The sequence below is a fragment of the Pipra filicauda genome, unplaced genomic scaffold (assembly GCF_003945595.2).
Source record: "Pipra filicauda isolate LSUMZ 115617 unplaced genomic scaffold, ASM394559v2 scaffold1056_size33668_pilon, whole genome shotgun sequence".
NCBI classification, from domain to species: Eukaryota; Metazoa; Chordata; class Aves; order Passeriformes; family Pipridae; genus Pipra; species Pipra filicauda.
Genome location: NW_024103492.1, coordinates 1 through 18,571, shown reverse-complemented (window position 1 = coordinate 18,571; position 18,571 = coordinate 1). Strand labels below are relative to the sequence as shown.

Genomic DNA, 18,571 nt, shown 5'->3' with positions numbered 1-18,571 from the left:
GGATCCCAAATCCATCCCTATCCCAGATCCCAAATCCATCCCTATCCCAGGATCCCAAATCCATCCCTGTCCCGGGATCCAAACCTGGAGGTGTTTTTAGGGGATCCCCCTGGGGGTGTTTTTAGGGGGTCCTGACCCCTCTGGGTGTTTTTTTATGGGATCCCGGCCCCCCTGGGAGTGTTTTTAGGGGATCCCCCTGGGAGTGTTTTTAGGGGATCCTCCTGGTTGTGTTTTTTTGGGATCCCGATTCCCCTGGGGGTGTTTTTAGGGGATCCCTTGCGATGTGTTTTTAGGGTGTCCCGACCCCTCAGGGTGTGTTTTTAGGGGATCCCCCTCAGTGTGTTTTTAGGGTATCTCGGCCCCTCTGGGGGTGTTTTTAGGGTGTCCCGATCCCTTGGAGTGTGTTTTTAGGGTGTCCCGATCCCCCAGGGTGTGTTTTTAGGGTGTCCCGATCCCCCTGGGCGTGTTTTTAGGGTGTCCCGATCCCCCTGGGTGTGTTTTTAGGGTGTCCCGATCCCCCTGGGCGTGTTTTTAGGGTATCCCGGCCCCTCTGTGTGTGTTTTTATGGGATCCCGATCCCCCTGGGTGTGTTTTTAGGGTGTCCCCGCCCCTTCTGGGTGTGTTTTTAGGGTGTCCCGATCCCTCAGGGTGTGTTTTTTTGAGATCCCGATCCCCCTGGGTGTGTTTTTAGGGTGTCCCAATCCCCTGATTGTATTTTTAGGGTATCCCGGCCCCTCTGTGTGTGTTTTTATGGGATCCCGATCCCCCTGGGTGTGTTTTTAGGGTGTCCCCGCCCCTTCTGGGTGTGTTTTTAGGGCCGAGCTCCCCCCGCCCCGTGTGTGGGTGTGTTTTTAGGGGGCGGGATGATCCCGATCCCTCTGGGGGTGTTTGTAGGGCCGGGATCCGTCCGCCCCATCTGGGCGGGGGTGTTTTTTAGGGGGCGGGCGGATCCCGGCCCTACAAATCCCGTCCCCGGCCCTACAACCCCCGTCCCCCATTCCCGGCCCTACAAATCCCGTCCCCCATTCCCGGCCCTACAAACCCCGTCCCGCATTCCCGACCCTACAAATCCCGTCCCGCATTCCCGGCCCTACAAATCCCGTCACCGGCCCTACAAACCCCGTCCCCCATTCCCGACCCTACAAATCCCGTCCCGCATTCCCGGCCCTACAAACCCCGTCCCACATTCCCGGTCCCTCCCGTTCCTCGCTCGGCTCTTCCGCCGTCCCGGGACCCCCCAAATCCCATGGGGGGCTTTTGGGGAGCGGCCCCTCCGTCCCCCCGGGGGTCCCCGAACCCCCCCGAGCCCAAACCGGCCCCGCCCCGGCACTGAAAGGAATTCCCGGGAAGCGCCGTGAGTCGGGAATGGGGGAAGGAGAGTCGGGAATGGGGGAGAGTCGGGAATGGGGGAAAAGGAGAGTCGGGAATGGGGGAAGGAGAGTCGGGAATGGGGGAAGGAGAGTCGGGAATGGGGGAAAGGAGATGGGAATGGGGGAAGGAGAGGTCGGGGAATGAGGGAAAAGGAGAGGTCGGGATGGGGAAAGGAAGAGTCGGGAATGGGGGAAAGGAGAGTCGGGAATGGGGGAAGGAGAGTCGGGAATGGGGGAAGGAGAGTCGGGAATGGGGGAAAGGAGAGCCGGGAATGGGGGAAAGGAGAGCCGGGAATGGGGGAAAGGAGAGTCGGGAATGGGGGAAAGGAGAGTCGGGAATGGGAGGGGAGGGAAGGGGGAGGTGGGGAGATGTTCCTGCCCCGGTTCTTCTTCCCGGGATTCTTCTATCCCGGCCCTTCTTCCCGGGGGATTCTTCTATCCCGGTTCCCCGGGATAGAAGAAATAAATTCCCTGGGAATCTCGGCACTCAGGGCAGGGTCTCCCTTCCCCTTTCCTGCCTTTTCCATCCCCACATTCCAGAAAAATCCCTCTGAGTGGATTCTGAGTGTCCTTTCTCCTGGAATCCTGGAATGGTTTGGGTGGGAAGGGATTTTAAGGCTCATCCCATTCCATGTTCAGGGACACCTCCCGCTATCCCAGGTGGCTCCAACCTTTCCTTGGACACTCCCAGGGATCCAGGGGCAGCCACAGCTTCTCTGGGAATTCCAGCCCAGCCCCTCCCCACCCTCTCACCCCCCGACGTGCAGGGACCCCCGTGCAGGTGACACCGGGCGGGGGGGCTCTCAGGCCCTGTCCCAGTGCCGTTTTTCCCGGTGTTCCCAATGGAAACACTCCGGGATACGGCGGGGGGGGGGGGGGGCCGACGACGCTGCCGCCTCGTTGCTAAGCAACAGCTGACGGCGCATGCGCAGTAGCGACGGGAAACTGCAATGGCGCCCGCGTTGCCAGGCAATGGGAGACGCTCCCTTTAGCGTGCGCATGCGCAGTGACGCAAAGCACGCACGTTGCCAGGCAACTGGTATATCTCTGCACTTCGCGCATGCGCAGCAGCGGCGAAAAAAATCGCCTTGGCTGTCGCGTAGCCATGGAAATGGGGGACGCTTTTTCGGTGCGTGCGCATGCGCAGTAACGCAAAGCACGCACGTTGCCAGGCAATGGGGACGCTTTTTCGGTGCGTGCGCATGCGCAGTGACGCAGAGCACGCACGTTGCCGGGCAACCGGTGACTCTCCCTGCACTTCGCGCATGCGCAGCAGCGGCGAGAAACCGCCATGGCCGCCGCGTTGCCGGGCAACGGGGGACGCTCCCGGCCGCGCGCGCAAGCGCAGTAGCGGCGCCGCCCTTTCCCGTCTCCCCGCGCTCCCGATCCCGGCGCATCCATGGAAAACCGGGAGGGCGGGGCGGCTCCGGCCGCGCTCCACGAGATCCGCGAGCCCAGCCCCGGCCCCGAGCCCAACCCCGACCTGCACCTCGGGGCTGCCGCCGCCGCCGAGAGCGGCCCCGAGCCCGGCGCGGCCGCCGAGGCGGCCTCGGAGCGGGCGGAGCGGATCGGAGCCCGCAGGAGCCGCGTCGAGGCGCGGAGACGGTGAGGAAGCGACCCCAAAGTCATCCCCGGGGTTCAGAACCAGACCCCAAATTCATCCCCGGGGTTCAGAACCCGACCCCAATGTCATCCCCCGGGTTCAGAACCCGACCCCAAACTCATCCCCAGGGCTCAGGACCCGACCCCAAACTCACCCCAGGGCTCAGAACCCGACCCCAAACTCACCCCAGGGCTCAGGACCATTCCCAGGGATAAGGTTTTCTCCCCAAACTCATCCCCAGGGCTCAGGACCCGACCCCAAACTCACCCCAGGGCTCAGAACCCGACCCCAAACTCATCCCCAGGGCTCAGAATCTGTCCCCAAACTCACCCCAGGGCTCAGGACCCGACCCCAAACTCGTCCCCAGGGTTCAGAACCCGACCCCAAACTCATCCCCAGAGCTCAGAATCTGTCCCCAAACTCACCCCAGGGCTCAGAACCCGACCCCAAACTCATCCCCAGGGCTTAGAACCTGTCCCAGAATCCGACCCCATGGCTCCAAACCAGTTCCCAGGGATAAGGACCCGACCCCAAACTCATCCCAGGACTCAGGATCCATCCCTAAATCCCTCCCCAGGGCTCAGGACCATTCCCAGGGATAAGGTTTTCTCCCCAAACTCATCCCCAGGGCTCAGGATCTGTCCCCAAACTCATCCCAGGGCTCAGAACCCGACCCCAAACTCATCCCAGGGCTCAGAACCCGACCCCAAACTCACCCCAGGGCTCAGAATCTGTCCCCAAACTCATCCCAGGGCTCAGAACCCGAAGGGTCGTTCTGGAATATCTGCCCCGTTCCCAAGGACGTTCCCAAAGCTGGACGAGGAGCCAGGGAATGGATCCCAGTGGGAAAGGGGAGATTTGGGGGGGAGATTGGGAAGGGATTCCTGGCTGGGAGGGGGGGGAGGGGCTGGGCTGGAATTCCCAGAGAAGCTGTGGCTGCCCCTGGATCCCTGGCAGTGTCCAAGGCCGGCTTGGATTCCCTGGGATAGCGGGAGGTGTCCCTGATCCAGGGTGAATTGAATGATCTTTAAGTTCCCACCCAAACCATTCCAGCATTCCAGGATAAAGGACACTCAGAATCCACTCAGAGGGATTTTTCTGGAATGTGGGGATGGAAAAGGCAGGAAAGGGGAAGGGAGACCCTGCCCTGAGTGCCGAGATTCCCAGGGAACCCCCTTGTTCCCGGAACTCCTTCCCAGGGAGGAGCTGGGCTGGGGCTGGATCCAATGGCAGGCTCTGGCTCCAGGCTGGGAGAGCTGGGAATGGCCAGGCTGGATTTGGGAAGGATCCCGGGAGAGCTCGGAGCACATTCCGGAGCCTCCTTCCCACGAGGATTCCCGGCATTCCCAGCTCCTGGAAAGGCTCTCCTGGATCCCAGTTCCCTCCTCACCAGCACCCAGAAATCCAAGAGCCGGGATCCCAAATCCAGCCCGGATTCCGGGCAGACGTTGGGGTGGGAAACATCCCGCTTTTCCCACTGTTTTTCCGCCCAGGGCAGCCCTTGGAATTGTGGAGGAGGTGGAGGAAGAGGAGGAGGAGGAGGAGGAAGAGCAGAGGAAGAGCCTGGCACTGATCGAGGAGACGGAGAAGGTGAGGGAGAATCTGGGAATGTGCTCCTGGATCCGCCCTCGGAGCCGGGATTGGGTCGTTAATGGAAAATTTCGGGATAGAAACTCCTCAGGACTCGGAATTGGGGTGGAATCCTTGGGATGGGAGTTCCCAGCCCATGGATTGGGAGGATTTGGGAATGTGGCCGTGAATCCAACCCCAATCCCAACTTCCCAAATGTGTGTCCTGGGAGTCTCCTCCTTGGATCCCTCCTTGGAATTTATTGTCCCATTTTTGGGACAGAAACTCCTTCGGAGTCGGAATTGGGGTGGAATCCTTGGGATGGGAATTCCCTGTGCAAATCCCATGGATTGGGAGGATCTGGGACTGGATCCATGAATCCAACCCCAATCCCAACTTCCCAACTGTGTGTCTTGGGAGTCTCCTCCTTGGACCCCTCCTTGGAATTTATTGTCCCATTTTTGGGACAGAAACTCCTCTGGAGTCGGAATTGGGGTGGAATCCTTGGGGTGGGAATTCCCTGTGGAAATCCCATGGATTGGGAGGATCTGGGACTGGATCCATGAATCCAACCCCAATCCCAAACTTCCCAAATGTGTGTCCGGAGTGTCTCCTCCTTGGAGCTTGTTTTGGGTCCTTATTCCAACATTTTGGGACAGAAACTTCTCCGGACTCGGAATCGGGGTGGAATCTTTGGGATGGGAATTCCCTGTGGAAATCCCGTGGATTGGGAGGATCTGGGACTGGATCCATGAATCCGACCCCAATCCCAACTTCCCAAAAGTGTCTCTTCCCTGCCAGGCTCTGGCCAAGCTGCTTTTCCACGGCACTCAGCTGGTGACGGATGTCCAGGTGGATTCGGATTTCCGGGAATTCCAGAGGAGGGAACGGGAAGCCAAGGAGAGGAGGGACAGGTGAGATATTCCGTGGTCTCCAGGGGCTTTTCCAGCCTCAGGAATTCCAGGATTCCCTCGGAATTCCCAGTGGTTGGAGCTGATGGTCTCCAAGGGCTTTTCCAAGCTCAGGAATTCCAGGATTCCCTCAGAATTCCCAATGGTTGGATCTGATGGTCTCCCAGGGTTTTTCCAGCCTCAGGAATTCCAGGATTCCCTCAGAATTCCCAATGGTTGGAGCTGATGGTCTCCAAGGGCTTTTCCAAGCTCAGGAATTCCAGGATTCCCTCAGAATTCCCAATGGTTGGATCTGATGGTCTCCAAGGGCTTTTCCAGCCTCAGGAATTCCAGGATTCCCTCAGAAATTCCAAGTGGTTTGAGCTGATGGTCTCCAAGGGCTTTTCCAGCCTCAGGAATTCCAAAGGGTTGGATCTGATGAACTCCAAGGGCTTTTCCAGCCTCTGGAATTCCAAGATTCCCTTGGATGGAAAACTGGTTGGAGCTGATGAACTCCAAGGGCTTTTCCAGCCTCTGGAATTCCAAAGGGTTTGAGCTGATGGTCTCCAAGGGCTTTTCCAGCCTCTGGAATTCCAAAGGGTTGGAGCTGATGGTCTCCAAGGGCTTTTCCAGCCTCTGGAATTCCAAAGGGTTGGAGCTGATGGTCTCCAAGGACTTTTCCAGCCTCTGGAATTCCAGGATTCCCTTGGATGGAAAACTGGTTGGAGCTGATGAACTCCAAGGGCTTTTCCAGCCTCTGGAATTCCAAAGGGTTGGAGCTGATGGTCTCCAAGGGCTTTTCCAGCCTCTGGAATTCCAAGGGGTTGGAGCTGATGGTCTCCAAGGGCTTTTCCAGCCTCAGGAATTCCAGGATTCCGTGGCGCCGCTCGGAATTCCGAGCGAGTTCCGAGGGGAAGTTGCGCTTCCCGAGTTTTCCCTGGATCCCTGCAGGTTGGAGAGGCTGGAGAGGGAAGCCCAGAGGAGCACGGAGAAGCTTGGGGAGATCAACTCCGGGTGGGTCCTGGCCCAGGATTCCAAGATCCCGCAGGAATTGCGGGAATTGCTGAAGGAACAGCAGGAAAACTGCGAGCGGCTCCTGCGGGAAAAGAACCGGCTCATCCGGGACCTGCGGGAGGTGAGCTGGGAATTCCGGGGCTGGAGCCAGGCTGGGAGAGCTGGGAATGGCCAGGCTGGAGAAGGGAAGGATCCCGGGAGAGCTTGGAGCACATTCCAGAGGCTGAAGGGGCTCCAGGAGAGCTGGAGAGGGCCTGGGGATCAGGGCCTGGAATGCCAGGCCCCAGGGAATGGATCCCAGTGGGAAAGGGGAGCTTTGGGGGGGAGATTGGGAAGGGATTCCTGGCTGGGAGGGTGGGGAGGGGCTGGGCTGGAATTCCCAGAGAAGCTGTGGCTGCCCCTGGATCCCTGGCAGTGTCCCAGGCCGGGTTGGATTCCCTGGGATAGCGGGAGGTGTCCCTGCCCATGGAATGGGATGGGATTTAAGGCTCCTTCCCACCCAAAGCAGTCTGGGATTCCAGGATAAAGGACACTCAGAATCCAGTCAGAGGGGTTTTCTGGAATGTGGGGATGGAAAAGGCGGGAAAGGGGAAGGGAGACCCTGCCCTGAGTGCCGAGATTCCCAGGGAACCCCCTTGTTCCCGGAACTCCTTCCCAGGGAGGAGCTGGGCTGGGGCTGGATCCAATGGCAGGCTCTGGCTCCAGGCTGGGAGAGCTGGGAATGGCCAGGCTGGAGAAGGGAAGGATCCCGGGAGAGCTTGGAGCACATTCCAGAGGCTGAAGGGGCTCCAGGAGAGCTGGAGAGGGACTGGGGACAAGGGATGCAGGGACAGGACCCAGGGAATGGATCCCAGTGCCAGAGAGCAGGGAGAGATGGGAGATTGGGAAGGGATTCCGGGCTGGGAGGGTGGGGAGCGCTCCAGAATTCCCGATTTCCCCGCCCTGGGAACTCACCCACGATGTTGGGATGCTGGAGGTCCCGCAGGATTTTGGCCTCTTCCCTCAGCCTCTCCCCGTAGAGGCTCTGCTGGCTCCGGTTGCACTTGGAATTGATCTTCTTTATGGCCCAGGGGGAGCGGGACAAACCCCTGGGAGACCTGGAAAATCCCGGCGTGTCAGAGCCGCTCCCTCGGGATAACGCCGGGATGGGGGCCCCGAGGGGCTGTGCTGGGGAACAGCTGCCTTTACTCCATGGAATTACGGAGCAGAAGTGCTAAAGGAACTGGAATGTGCCCCAGGTGGGCACGGGAATGCTCTGCTCCGCCCTGGAATTCTCAGGGAGAGGGAATTTGTATTGATTCCCATCTGGAGTTCCGGGAGGGAAGCAGCTTGCCCTGAGGCACCAGGAATGCACTCCAAAGCCCTGAATCCCTGGGAAAGGTTATCCCAAAACAAAGGGCTCCTTCCCAGCCTGGACAAGCCCGGTACAAACCCCACATCCCTCCCTGGGCTCCGGATCTGTGGGAAGGGAATCCGGCAGCACCCGGAGGGCGGTGACGGCACCACTTTCCCTCTCAGAGCCCGTTTTCCATCCCCAGGGGGGGATTTTTGGGGAATAAAATCTGCCCAATCCCTGTTCCCTGTCCCCCCTGAGCTCCCCCCACACACCTTTTCATCAGGTACACGTTGACTCCGGTGCCATATCCCAACTTCTGCATGAAGGGAGAGGCCGGGATGGTGACGGATACGGGCCCTGCATCTGCAAGGAAAAGGGAATCCCAGGGATCCCAGGGAAGTTCTGGAGCTCCTCCAGCTGGACACGAGCCCAGCTGGGCTCTGCTCCCAGGGGGTGCGGGGCAGGACAACAGGGAACGGCCTCGAGCTGTGCCAGGGCAGTGCCAGGGGATGTTGGGAACAATTCCCACATGGAAAGGACTGTCCAGTGGTGGAGTCGCCATTCCCAGAGGGATTTCAAATCCCTGCGGATGTGGCACCCGGGGATGTGGCTCAGTGGTGGCCTTGGCAGCGGGAATGTGGCTCGGGAATGGTTGGACTCAATGGCCTTAAAGCTCTTTTCCAGCCCAAAGCATTCCATGATTCCCACTGGGATGCTTCGATCACAAACAACTTCCAGAACAAGTTGGGATTTCCACGGAAGCTCCTTCCAATCCCCCCTTTCCCCAGTATTCCCCCAGATTCCATCCCCTGATCCGTCCCCACCACCCTCGGCTGGTTTGATCCCAAAAGCAAAACAGATCCAGAGCTTCTGGTCCTTATCCCACAGTGAGGAATCCCGGGATGCACAAGGAGCTGGGATGGGACACGGGTGGGAAAACTGATCCCAAAAGGCCACAGGGACATCCCAGAGCACAGGGAAGCTGTGGATTCCCCATCCCTGGAATTGTCCAAGGTTGGATTGGGCTTGGAGCAACCTGGGATAGTGGGAGGTGTCCCTGCCACTCAAAGCATTCCATGATATGCCATGCTTGGAATCATGGCCTTTGTCTTCCCAAGTGGCCTTTGGGGTCCCTGGGGTCCTCTGGGAATATTTTGGGATCTCACCTGGTCTCTCCCTGCGGGATGAGCCGGCTGGAGACTGGAAGGTGTCCATGGCTGGGATCCCGATCCTACAGGACGAGGGGGATGTCAAGGGACAGAAAGGACACCGGGGGGGTCCCAGATTGGGGGACTTGGGGGGGGTGGTCCCAGATTTGAGAGGTCCATAGTTGGAGGGTGGGGGAGTGTCCCAGGTTGGGCTCGGGGTCCCAATTTGGGAGATGGGAGGGTGGGTTCCAAGTTCGGGGGGATGATAGAGGGGGTCCGAGGTTTGGGGGGTCTCGAAGTCCAGAACTGGAAGATGGGGGGTCCCAGTTTGGGAGGTAATCCCAGAGCAGGGGATGGGGGGCGGCCCCTGGCTGGGGAGTCCCAGACTGGAGGATAGAATGGGCTGGGGATCTCCCGGGTTGGGGGATTTGGGGGGCAGGGGGGAATCCCGAGGCTGGGGGCAGCCAGAGCCCCCCGTGTCCCCCCTGTGCCCGGGGGTCTCAGTCCGGGGGTATCCGGGGGGTGTCTCGGCCCCTGTTCCCCTTCCCGCTCCCGGAGCTGATGGTTCCCAGTTTGGGGGGGGTCCCAGACTGGGGGATTCAGGGGGTGCGGAGCCCCCTCCGTGTCCCCCCTGTGCCCGGGGGTCTCAGTCCGGGGGTATCCAGGGGGTGTCTCAGCCCCTGTTCCCCTTCCCGGCCGTTCCCGGAATTGGGGGTTCCCAGGTTGGGGGGGTCCCAGATTGGGGGATCCAGGGGCTGCAGAGCCCCTCCGTGTCCCACCTGTGCCCGGGGGTCTCAGACCGGGGGTATCCGGGGGGTTTTGGGTCCCGTTTTCCCGATCCCGGATCAATCGCGGCCCTTCCAAATCGCGCGCGCCTTTCAAATCCGCGCGCGTGCGCCGGACTCGCCCCCTTTGTGGGCGGAGCCAACGAGCGACGCAGGCGCGGTCACGCGAGGGGCGTGGTCAGAAGGATCCTCGGTGACGGGGGCGTGGTCAAGCAGCAGGAGGCGGGGCAAAACGGGGGGGGGTGTGGCCTGAGGGAATGAGCAATCCCCGGGCGGGGCAAACAAGGGGCGTGGTCAAGTGAAGAAGGCGTGGTCAGAGGGCGGTGGGCGGAGCTTGGGGCGGTTCCTCGGGAGTCCCCCGAGGGTTGGGGAGGGTTTGGGGGTGGTTGAGGGATTTGGGGGGGTCCCCGAGCCTTGGGGGGATCTGGGAGGGGTGCAGGAGGCCTTGAGGGGCATTTGGGGGACATGGGGGGGGGTTGGAAGGGGTGAGAGTGATTTTGGGGGGTCCCAAAGCCTTGGGGGGGATTTGGCGGGACACCCGGGGGGGTTGAAAGGGCAGAGAGTGATTTTGGAGGGTCCCAAAGCCTTGGGGGGGATCTAGGGGACACCCGGGGGGGTGTGAGTGATTTTGGGGGGTCCCAAAGCCTTGGGAGGGATCTGGGGGACACCCAAGGGGGTTTTGGGGGTGTGAGAGTGATTTTGGGGGGTCCCAACACCTTGGGGGGGATTTGGGGGACACTCGGGGAGTCTGGCCGGGGTGTGAGTGATTTTGGGGGGTCCCAACACCTTGGGGGGGGATTCTGGGGACACCCGGGGGGTCTGGGAGGGGTGTGAGTGATTTTGGAGGGTCCCAAAGCCTTGGGGGGGATCTGGGGGACACCCGGGGGGGTTGGAAGGGGTGAGAGTGATTTGGGGGGGTCCCAACACCTTAGAGAGGATCTGGGGGACACCCGGGGGGGTTGGGAGAGGTAGGAGTGATTTTCGGGGGTCCCAAAGCCTGGGAGGGATCGGGGGGACAGCCGGTGGGATCTGGGGGGTGTGTGAGTGATTTTTGGGTTGCCAAGCCTTGAGGGGGTGCTGGGGGGACACCCGGGGGAGTTTGGGGTCTCTGGGGTCCTTAGGACTTGGGGACGGGGGGGCTGTGTGGGGTCTCCAAGGCACTGAGGGCATTTCCAAACCCTTGCAGGGGTCTCTGTAGGGTCCACACGGCCTTGGGGGGGGGGCCATCACTCTTTGACCCCCCAACACCCCCCGGACGCCCATAAACCCTCCTGGACCCCCATAAAAACCCCCATCACTCTTTGACTCCCCAAACACACCTCCCTAAACCCCCCTAAATCCCCGTGGCTCTTTGATCCCCCAACACCCTCCAGAGCCCCCATAAACCCCCATCACTCTGTGACCTTCCCAGACCCCCAACACCTCCAGACCCCTCATAAACCCCACTGCTCTTTGAAGACCCCCCGGACTCACCCAAACCCCCACAAAGCCCCATCGCACTTCATCCCCCATAACCCCCCTGGACACCCCTAAACCCCCATCAATCTGAGGAAGATTTCCTCCCAATCTCCCATCTCTCCCTGCCCTCTGGCAGTGGGAAGCCATTCCCTGGGTCCTGTCCCTCCAGCCCTTGTCCCCAGTCCCTCTCCAGCTCTCCTGGAGCCCCTTTATGCTCTGGAAGGGGCTCACAGGTCTCCCTGGATCCTTCTCTTCTCCAGGGGAGCACCCCCAGCTCTCCCAGCCTGGCTCCAGAGCAGAGGGAGGCAGAAGGAGCAGGGAAGGAAAAGAAAGTAAAGGGGAGAAGGGAAAGAAATCCGAGTTGGTCCACTCAGATCTGCCCCTCTCCCCTTCCAGCCCCATCCCGGCCTCCTCCCAACCTGTCAGCCCAGCCCCGTCCCCTGCCTTGCCCAGCCCCCTCTTTCCCAGCCTGTGCATCAGACAGACCCCCGGGCAGTCCCTGCTGGGCTTTCCAGTCCCACCCCCCTCCAGCAGCTCTTTGCTTTCCCTCCTGGCTCCCTGGCAGCCCGGCAGGGGCACTGCCACCTCAGTTCCAACCCCCACGGCCGTCCCCGGGGCAGCCCCAGCTGGTCCCAGCTTCTCCAGAGCGCGGCTCCGGTGCCCCCAGGCTGCCTGGACAGCACCAGCGCTGCCCCGGGGACTGGGAGGAAGCTGCTGGGCCACGGGATCCTGCACAGGGGGCACGGCAAAGGCTTTTGCTCAACAGCCAGGCCAAGGGCAGGAGCAGCTGCCGGTGGGGCTGAGAGCTGGAGGGAAGTGCAGCAGGCCCAGGCCCCTGAGCAGGGACGGCTGCCCTGGGCACACGCAGGGCCCTCCGGAGCAGGGAGTTAAAGCACTGCCTCAGCCGGCCCTGCCCCTGCCAAGGTGGGACCTGCTGCTGGCGACTGAAAGGACTCCTTGTCAGGGGTGACAGCGGGTCTGTCAGCACCTTGGCACATACTGACGAGGTAATAGATGTTGACCAGATCAAAGTATACCCCTGAGACGGACTGAAAGAGAGGACTGAAAATGGAGGCCCTGATCCTGACAACATACTGATGTATCCTGAAGAAGCTGTCCTGTGGGAACAGAGAACACTGTCTCATGAGAACAAGGACCTGTTTTGAGTGGTTGGGAAGAACATCAACATGAGAGAAAAATAAGAGCAGGTGCTCGGGACTGTTGTGGGAAAGAACTGGGCTGTTTTGAGAAAGAGCAAAGTTGTTGTGAGAAAGTAGAGTTTAGAAAATGCACCTATTAGCTGTAAGAATTCTGGTGTGAAAGTGTCCTATCCGTGTGCATTACGTGTGTTCAAAAACTGTACTTAAGGGGCTGCGCAGCAGCCCCGCTGTCCCTGCTTTTTTCTTGGAATAAACTTTGCTGGAACTTTTTCCGTGTCGCTTTGGCCATTCCAACATTATCAACGACAACTCCTCTCCCAGTTCCTGGAATCACACTCTTTATTAGCACCGCCTGGGACAGGTTAATAAGGTTCGTGGGCGTTGGCGGCAGCGTCTGGCTGCAAAACTGTGTTTGAAAGCAATCTGGGCTCTGGGAAGCAAGGCCAAGGTGGAACACGAAGCAATCTGCCAAGATCCTCTGGGGGGAGCCCGACCAAAGCTCTGCTCCTTAAAGCAGCGTTGAACCTGCCCAGAGTGTATTTCTCACCCCACCGGCGTCCCTGGGGTGGGGGGGAGGCAGGTTCAACCCCTCAGCTGATCCCAGCAGGTTCGGGGGAGTCTTCCTCAATTTCCCCCCTATCCTCAACTTACTTTTATACAAATTCTTAGTGTTTAGGTGGAGCTGGAGTGGCTTCAGTCGTAATTACCTTTTGTTTCTGGTTGGTGTAAAGTTCTCTTGCTGTACCTAACGGGAGGGGGGGTCGTGGTTTGGCACCTGAGGAGGGGGTTCGACGTGGTTGTTGGCTCTGCAGCAGAACACCTGGATTGTCCCTCGGCTGACAGGTACTGGAGGGTCCCATGATCTTCCCAGTACCACAGTGTTCCCCCTTTGTGCTGGGATTGCAGTGCTGCAGGAAAGCTGGGCTTTGCTCAGTGCCCCTTATTTCCTCAGAGCAGCTCATCCAACTGGGGCTTTCTCGTGCTGCCTTTGCCCTTCCCCTGGCACTTGGGCTCCATCTTGGCCATGGGACTGAGCAGCCGTGGGAGGGTTTTTATACTTTTGCTCAAGGGCAAAGCAGAGGGAAATGTTTACGGCAGGAAGGGAAGAGGATTCTGGCTGATCAGGAAGCGAGGGAGTTTCTGAGCGACGGCCGGAGTAACGCACCTTATTTCACCCAGTTTGTGAGCAGTTGGATCCCATTGTCTTCATGGGGCTTGAGAGCACAAGCATTGAAACAGCATTTTGTGGACAGCCTTGTACTCTGTTCTGCTAAACTGCAAAGCCGTGGAGGTTCTTCCTTCATCTTCTTTCATCTTCCTTCCATCAATGTGGCCTAAGGCTTGTCCAGCTCAGCAAGTGCTTCCTGCTTGGTAATTCTCTGCCAGGCCTGAGGGATTTCTCCTCTGCCTTGAAATTTCTTACCATGCCAGGTTTCTATCTCTGTCCTGAAATGAGACACAAACCATTTCCAGTAGGCTTGTGTGGTTGGATCAGGAAGAATGTTCCAAGTGGAGACAGGAGGTCCTGCATCCCGGTATCTCTTGTAGGGGATCCAACCTTCATCAGGACCTTCGAATTCACAATCACTTGCAACGAGGCTGGAACAAATATCAATGACCAGGTGATCTGTTTGGTGCCACCACTCTCCCGTCAAAGCTTCTGGTCGATGGAAGAGAACCTGATGGTCTCCATCGTGTCCCCGCATGGTGTTTGTGCAGACAGCCCCACAAAAGGGACACTGCGCCCAGCACCCCCAAAACTGCTCTGCCAGGATGGTGTGAGGCTTCCTTTCAAACCAGCTCAGATCAGCAACAGCAAATTCTTCCCTGAGTTTGTCCTTCATGGCAGGCAGTGCTTCTGCCATGGCTTTGCTCAGGAACTCGATGTCTGTGATCTCCTGATGCTCGAGGCCCTTCAGGTCACTTCTGGGCAAGTTGATCAGCTCTGTCAGTTCCCTGCAAAATTCATCCAGCCAGAGAGAGATTTTGTCCTTTTGGTCTTTTCTGTCTTTGACCCTTTGGGTTGATGAAGCAACAGCTGACAGGATGTTTCCATAGAGAACATCAAGGGAGGAATCTAAAAAGTTCTCCAGCCTCCGGCTCTCACCTAAACAGTAACTCTCAACACGTCTCTCAATGTACCACTGAAAAAACTCTTTTGGATGTTCAAGGTACTGCTTGAAATACTGGAAGTTTTCTTCTTGTGCCAGGAATCTCAGGATACAAACATCCAGATTGGCTCTGTTGCCCTGGAAATCTGGGACTTTCCCCTGCATATCCCCAGCGATGGCTTTAGCCGTCCTCTCATAGACGGCCCGGCGAAGAGCTGGGGCAAGCTTGTCACAAAGGAAAACAGCAAAAGCTGTGACAGAAGTGGCTCCTTGGCAGGAAATCTGGAAACATGTGAAGAAATCTTCTCTCTTGCTGTTCAGGTAGGTGACTGGGTCATTTGCCTTCTGGAACATTTTGTGCATGGCTTTAAACCTTTCTGCTGCCGTTCTGCACAGGTACAGAGATAAATCTATGATGTAATCTTTGTTAACCCTAAATGGTGCATCGCTGGGGACGTTGTTCACACCTTCCTGTACTTCATGGAGTATTTCATGAATAAAGGTTCGACTGTAATCCCGTTTCTCCTGTTCCTTCTTATCAATGTTTGCCCACACACGCTTTATGATGTTGTCTGTGATGTCCTGCAAGTTCACATCAGCATTGGAAACATTCCACGGGAGGTATGTTTTCCAATTAGCAATGGAAACATTCCATGGGAGGTATGTTTTCCAACCCCTTTTCTTTGTGACATGTTTCTTCAAGTCCAAGGAAAATCCTGTGTGTTTGGGAAATGACCTGATCCGTGCATGGAAACCAGGCTCCTTAAAATGCTCCAGAAGGACATCTTCTATTTCCACATCAATATCCACCCGTTCCAGTGGGGGAGCAGCACGGGAGACTTCAGCAATCCACTCAGCCCAGAGAGAAGTAAAGCTGTCTCTCAGTTGTATCTCACTGAGGCTGTTGCCTTTCAGCGTCAGAGCCAACTCCCTGCTCCTTCTCAAGAGCTCGTCTTCATATTCCCACTTCTTTGCATCCAGTTTACTCTGGGTCTTCTGCAGTTCAATGAGATTCTCACATTTCTTCCGAGTTTCAAGAAGAAGATTCCCTTTTAGTTCTTTCAGCTTCAGCTCTGTGCTGCCTTTCCACTGGACCAGCATCTCACAGTGTTTGTCTTCCTTGAAATACTTTTCCATGTCTTTCTCAATGGCATCACTTGTCTCTTGCACGAGCCCTTCCAGGTGTTCTCTGGTGACTTGCTGCAAGTCCCCGTTCCGAATTCTGTTGTCGAGTCTCATTTGTACATCTAAGATGTGACTCCTGAGCCTCCAGGTCCACTGACTAAAGGCAGTTTCCAGTTTCCTGTACACAGCAATCTCCAGTGAATTCTTGAAGCTGAAAACAAAGTTCTCGTTCAGCAAAGCATTCCAGAGGTCACCAATACGGACTTTCAGGCTGGAGAGCGTCAAAATGCTGCCCTGGGACTCCCTGGCAGCCTGGAGAACTTTGCGCTTCAGTTGCTGGACGTTGTGGCTGTAGGTGGGGTTGGGTGGTGCCATTGGGGGGTTTCCTTCCCACAGGTGAGCAAAGTAGTGAATGTGGGTGTTCACGTCAAAGCGGATGACGTCGCTGAAGGAGGAGACGTCACAGCATTCCTGCTGGGCAGCTGCCACGGTCATTTCATCCAGCTTTTCCTGCAAACGTCTTTGTCCTTCCATGTTCTGCTCACTGGCATTAACTTCTCCCACGTTTTGGTGGACAAAGAGGCAGCTGGGGGAAAGATGTACTTTCTTCATCCTCAGAAAAGCCTGCACAGCGATCTGAAGAACATCCTGCATTTCTGAGGGATTTTCCCCAAAGATGTTGATCAGGGTCATGTTGCCGATGCCGATGACAAAGGTGGCCAGCTCGTTGTCATGGTTCAGGGACTGTTTATTGGCCATCTCTATGGCACGAAGGCCCTCTGTGTCAACAACCAGCATGTAATCAAAGCCCACGTCCCCTTGCAGCTGCTCGTCCAGTGGCAGGAGCTGCATAAACGCTCCCCGGGTGCATCTCCCCGCGCTGACGTTGAACTGCAGCCCAAACATGGCATTCAGCAGGGTTGACTTCCCTGTGCTCTGCAGGCCGAGCACGGAGAGAACAAACACTCGTTTGTCCCCCAGCCTCTCAATTAGGCTGTCAAAGATTGCTCCCACCCAGTGCAGGGGCAGGTAAGAAGCATCCCCATCCATCAGCTCCACAGGATATCCCAAAACCATCAGCTCTGCTGCCATTTGGGGCAGTTTGACAACATTTTCATTCTTTGAGTTCCTTAAGTGCAGAGCTTCATAGATCTGCCCTACCTCTCTCAACAGATGCTCCTCTCAACAGATGCTCCAGGCCAACGGATGAATCGTTGATTTCATCAGAGAGGGCCTCCAACCGACTCAGCAACTCAGGGTTCGGACTGGTTTTTCCCTTGCTTTTCTTTTTTTCCAGGATTTCAGACCATAACTTGTGATAGTCTCTCCTCAGTTCCTCAAGGCGACCAGAGGACAGGTCGTCCATAAAGACCTTCATCCACTGCAGGAAGTATTTCTTGGTATCTGCTGGCTGTGACTGGAGAAAGCCAAGGAATGGTTTCATCAGCTGGTTGAGGGGGAAGGCTCGCTCTAGTTGCTTTCTTCTAATTGCTGCCTTCTCGGATTCAATTTGGCTCCGATGGCGCTCGATGCTCCTGTTGCCCTTCTCCTGCAAGCGAGTGAGTTCTTTGTCCTTTTGGCACCACTGGTGCCACAGTTTTCCTTGAAGAGGCAGGAGCTGGGATTTGATCTCAGACAGCTTCTCCTCCTTCAGAAGGGTCACCAGCTCCTTTGCCTTTGCTTTGGCTGTCACACACTCGGGTCGATCTTCATCCACTAAGAATCCGTGCTGGCGAGCTTTGTCCAGGCAGGCGTCCAGGCTGAAACGTGGGTTGGACCCTTCCAGCAGATTCCTGATTGTTTTGGTAAGCTTGTTCAACATCTCTGCTTCGCTACTGTTCTTGATCCCTATTTTTATGTTTTTGCTGGATTGTCCAGCTGCAACCTTCTCTTTGTCAGTGAGAAGACAAACCAGAGGCCTTTGTGACTGCCACAGCTCACGCAGAAGCTTTTTCCCTCTGTCGTCCATGTGCTCCGAGTCGGAGACAAGAGCCACGTTGAGAGCAGAGATCTCCTGTAAGAACTGCAGCTGTGCTCCGTGGTCCCTGGCGTCTCCATGCAGGTTACAGAAAGCCACACAGCACTCAAAGGTGTCATCGGGGCTTCCCCGGGGACAGTACCAGGCAATCTCCACAACACCTGCCATCAGCAAACGCTCTCTGGTGCTGCCTCGGCAATGGCGGTGGAAAAAAGTGTCGTGTCTTTGTTTGCTCAGCAGAGCATTGAGGAGCTGAGACTTGGAAGAGGAGGCAGAGGTGCCAATGCGGATGAAGGACACGATGGGTGTCTCTGCCTGATGGATGAGTTTGTTATTGTGACTGCTCATCCTGGGCTGCTGTCCCGACTTCTCGGCCTCTTTCCAGCTCCTTTTGATTTGGCTGAGGGCCCAGAGCGGGAACTCGATCTGGGCACTGCCCGGCTTGGGCACCAGCAGGGGCAGTGCCAGTTGGCAGAAGGCCAGCTTGGTTGCAATGGACTGTCTCATGAAGTCATCAGCACAGTGGAAAATCGCCATCTGGAGGTCCATGGGGTGCACGTGGTTGTCCCTGGTTGCAGCTTCAGGGGCTGCTTCCTCCAAATCATTTAGAAAGTTCTCAAAGGAGTCTGAGGGTTCGTGCTCTTGCTCTGTGGTTTCTGGCACGGGGGCAAGTCCTGGGTTGCTCCCATCCCCACAAGTCAGGTACCTCACCCGATAGTCCACGGTTAAGAGCTTCTGCAGGAAGAGAAATGGCAGTTCCTGGTCCTTGCCGGGCTGGCTGTCGTGCAGAGATGTCTTGCAGATGCTGTGGAAATGTCCTGTGCCCATTTTTCTTGGATAGTGACTTTCTAGTCCAAGGCGCTTGAGCAACTGGAGGAACTCTTGGTTTGCAGTGGCTTCATTGGCTTTGGATTCGCTGGCACCTGACTCAGATTTGGAGTGACTGGAAGGCTCAGTTGTTTGGAAAGTGTCTTCCATGTCTTTGAGTATGTTCTGCATCCTCACATCATCCCCTGTTTCCTCC

General features: G+C 57.3%; 3 protein-coding genes across 3 annotated transcripts; 1 reads left to right on the top strand and 2 right to left on the bottom strand.

The window, feature by feature from the left end:
• The first annotated feature begins 2,631 nt into the window (after positions 1–2,631).
• On the top strand, positions 2,632–6,893 carry LOC120322940 (dynein regulatory complex protein 1-like). Its single transcript, XM_039379609.1, has 5 exons — positions 2,632–2,975; positions 4,467–4,563; positions 5,344–5,456; positions 6,384–6,586; positions 6,862–6,893. The coding sequence occupies exons 1-5, from the start codon at positions 2,770–2,772 to the stop codon at positions 6,891–6,893; spliced, it is 651 nt and encodes a 216-aa protein (XP_039235543.1). The 5' UTR covers positions 2,632–2,769.
• Positions 6,894–6,979: 86 nt separating this feature from the next.
• Positions 6,980–9,448, bottom strand: LOC113982950 (lymphokine-activated killer T-cell-originated protein kinase). Its single transcript, XM_039379596.1, has 5 exons — positions 9,416–9,448; positions 8,949–9,013; positions 8,055–8,145; positions 7,405–7,543; positions 6,980–7,003 (listed from the first exon to the last, which is right to left on the bottom strand). Exons 2-5 carry the CDS (start codon positions 8,995–8,997, stop codon positions 6,980–6,982), a joined length of 303 nt encoding a protein of 100 aa, XP_039235530.1. The 5' UTR covers positions 8,998–9,013; positions 9,416–9,448.
• A 3,206-nt stretch (positions 9,449–12,654) lies between these two features.
• Positions 12,655–18,563, bottom strand: LOC113982949 (interferon-induced very large GTPase 1-like). Its single transcript, XM_039379604.1, is given in 3 exon segments — positions 12,655–15,053; positions 15,093–16,763; positions 16,765–18,563. Coding segments are annotated over 3 exon segments (4,839 nt in total). The 5' UTR covers positions 18,547–18,563; the 3' UTR covers positions 12,655–13,667.
• Between the last annotated feature and the right edge of the window lie 8 nt (positions 18,564–18,571).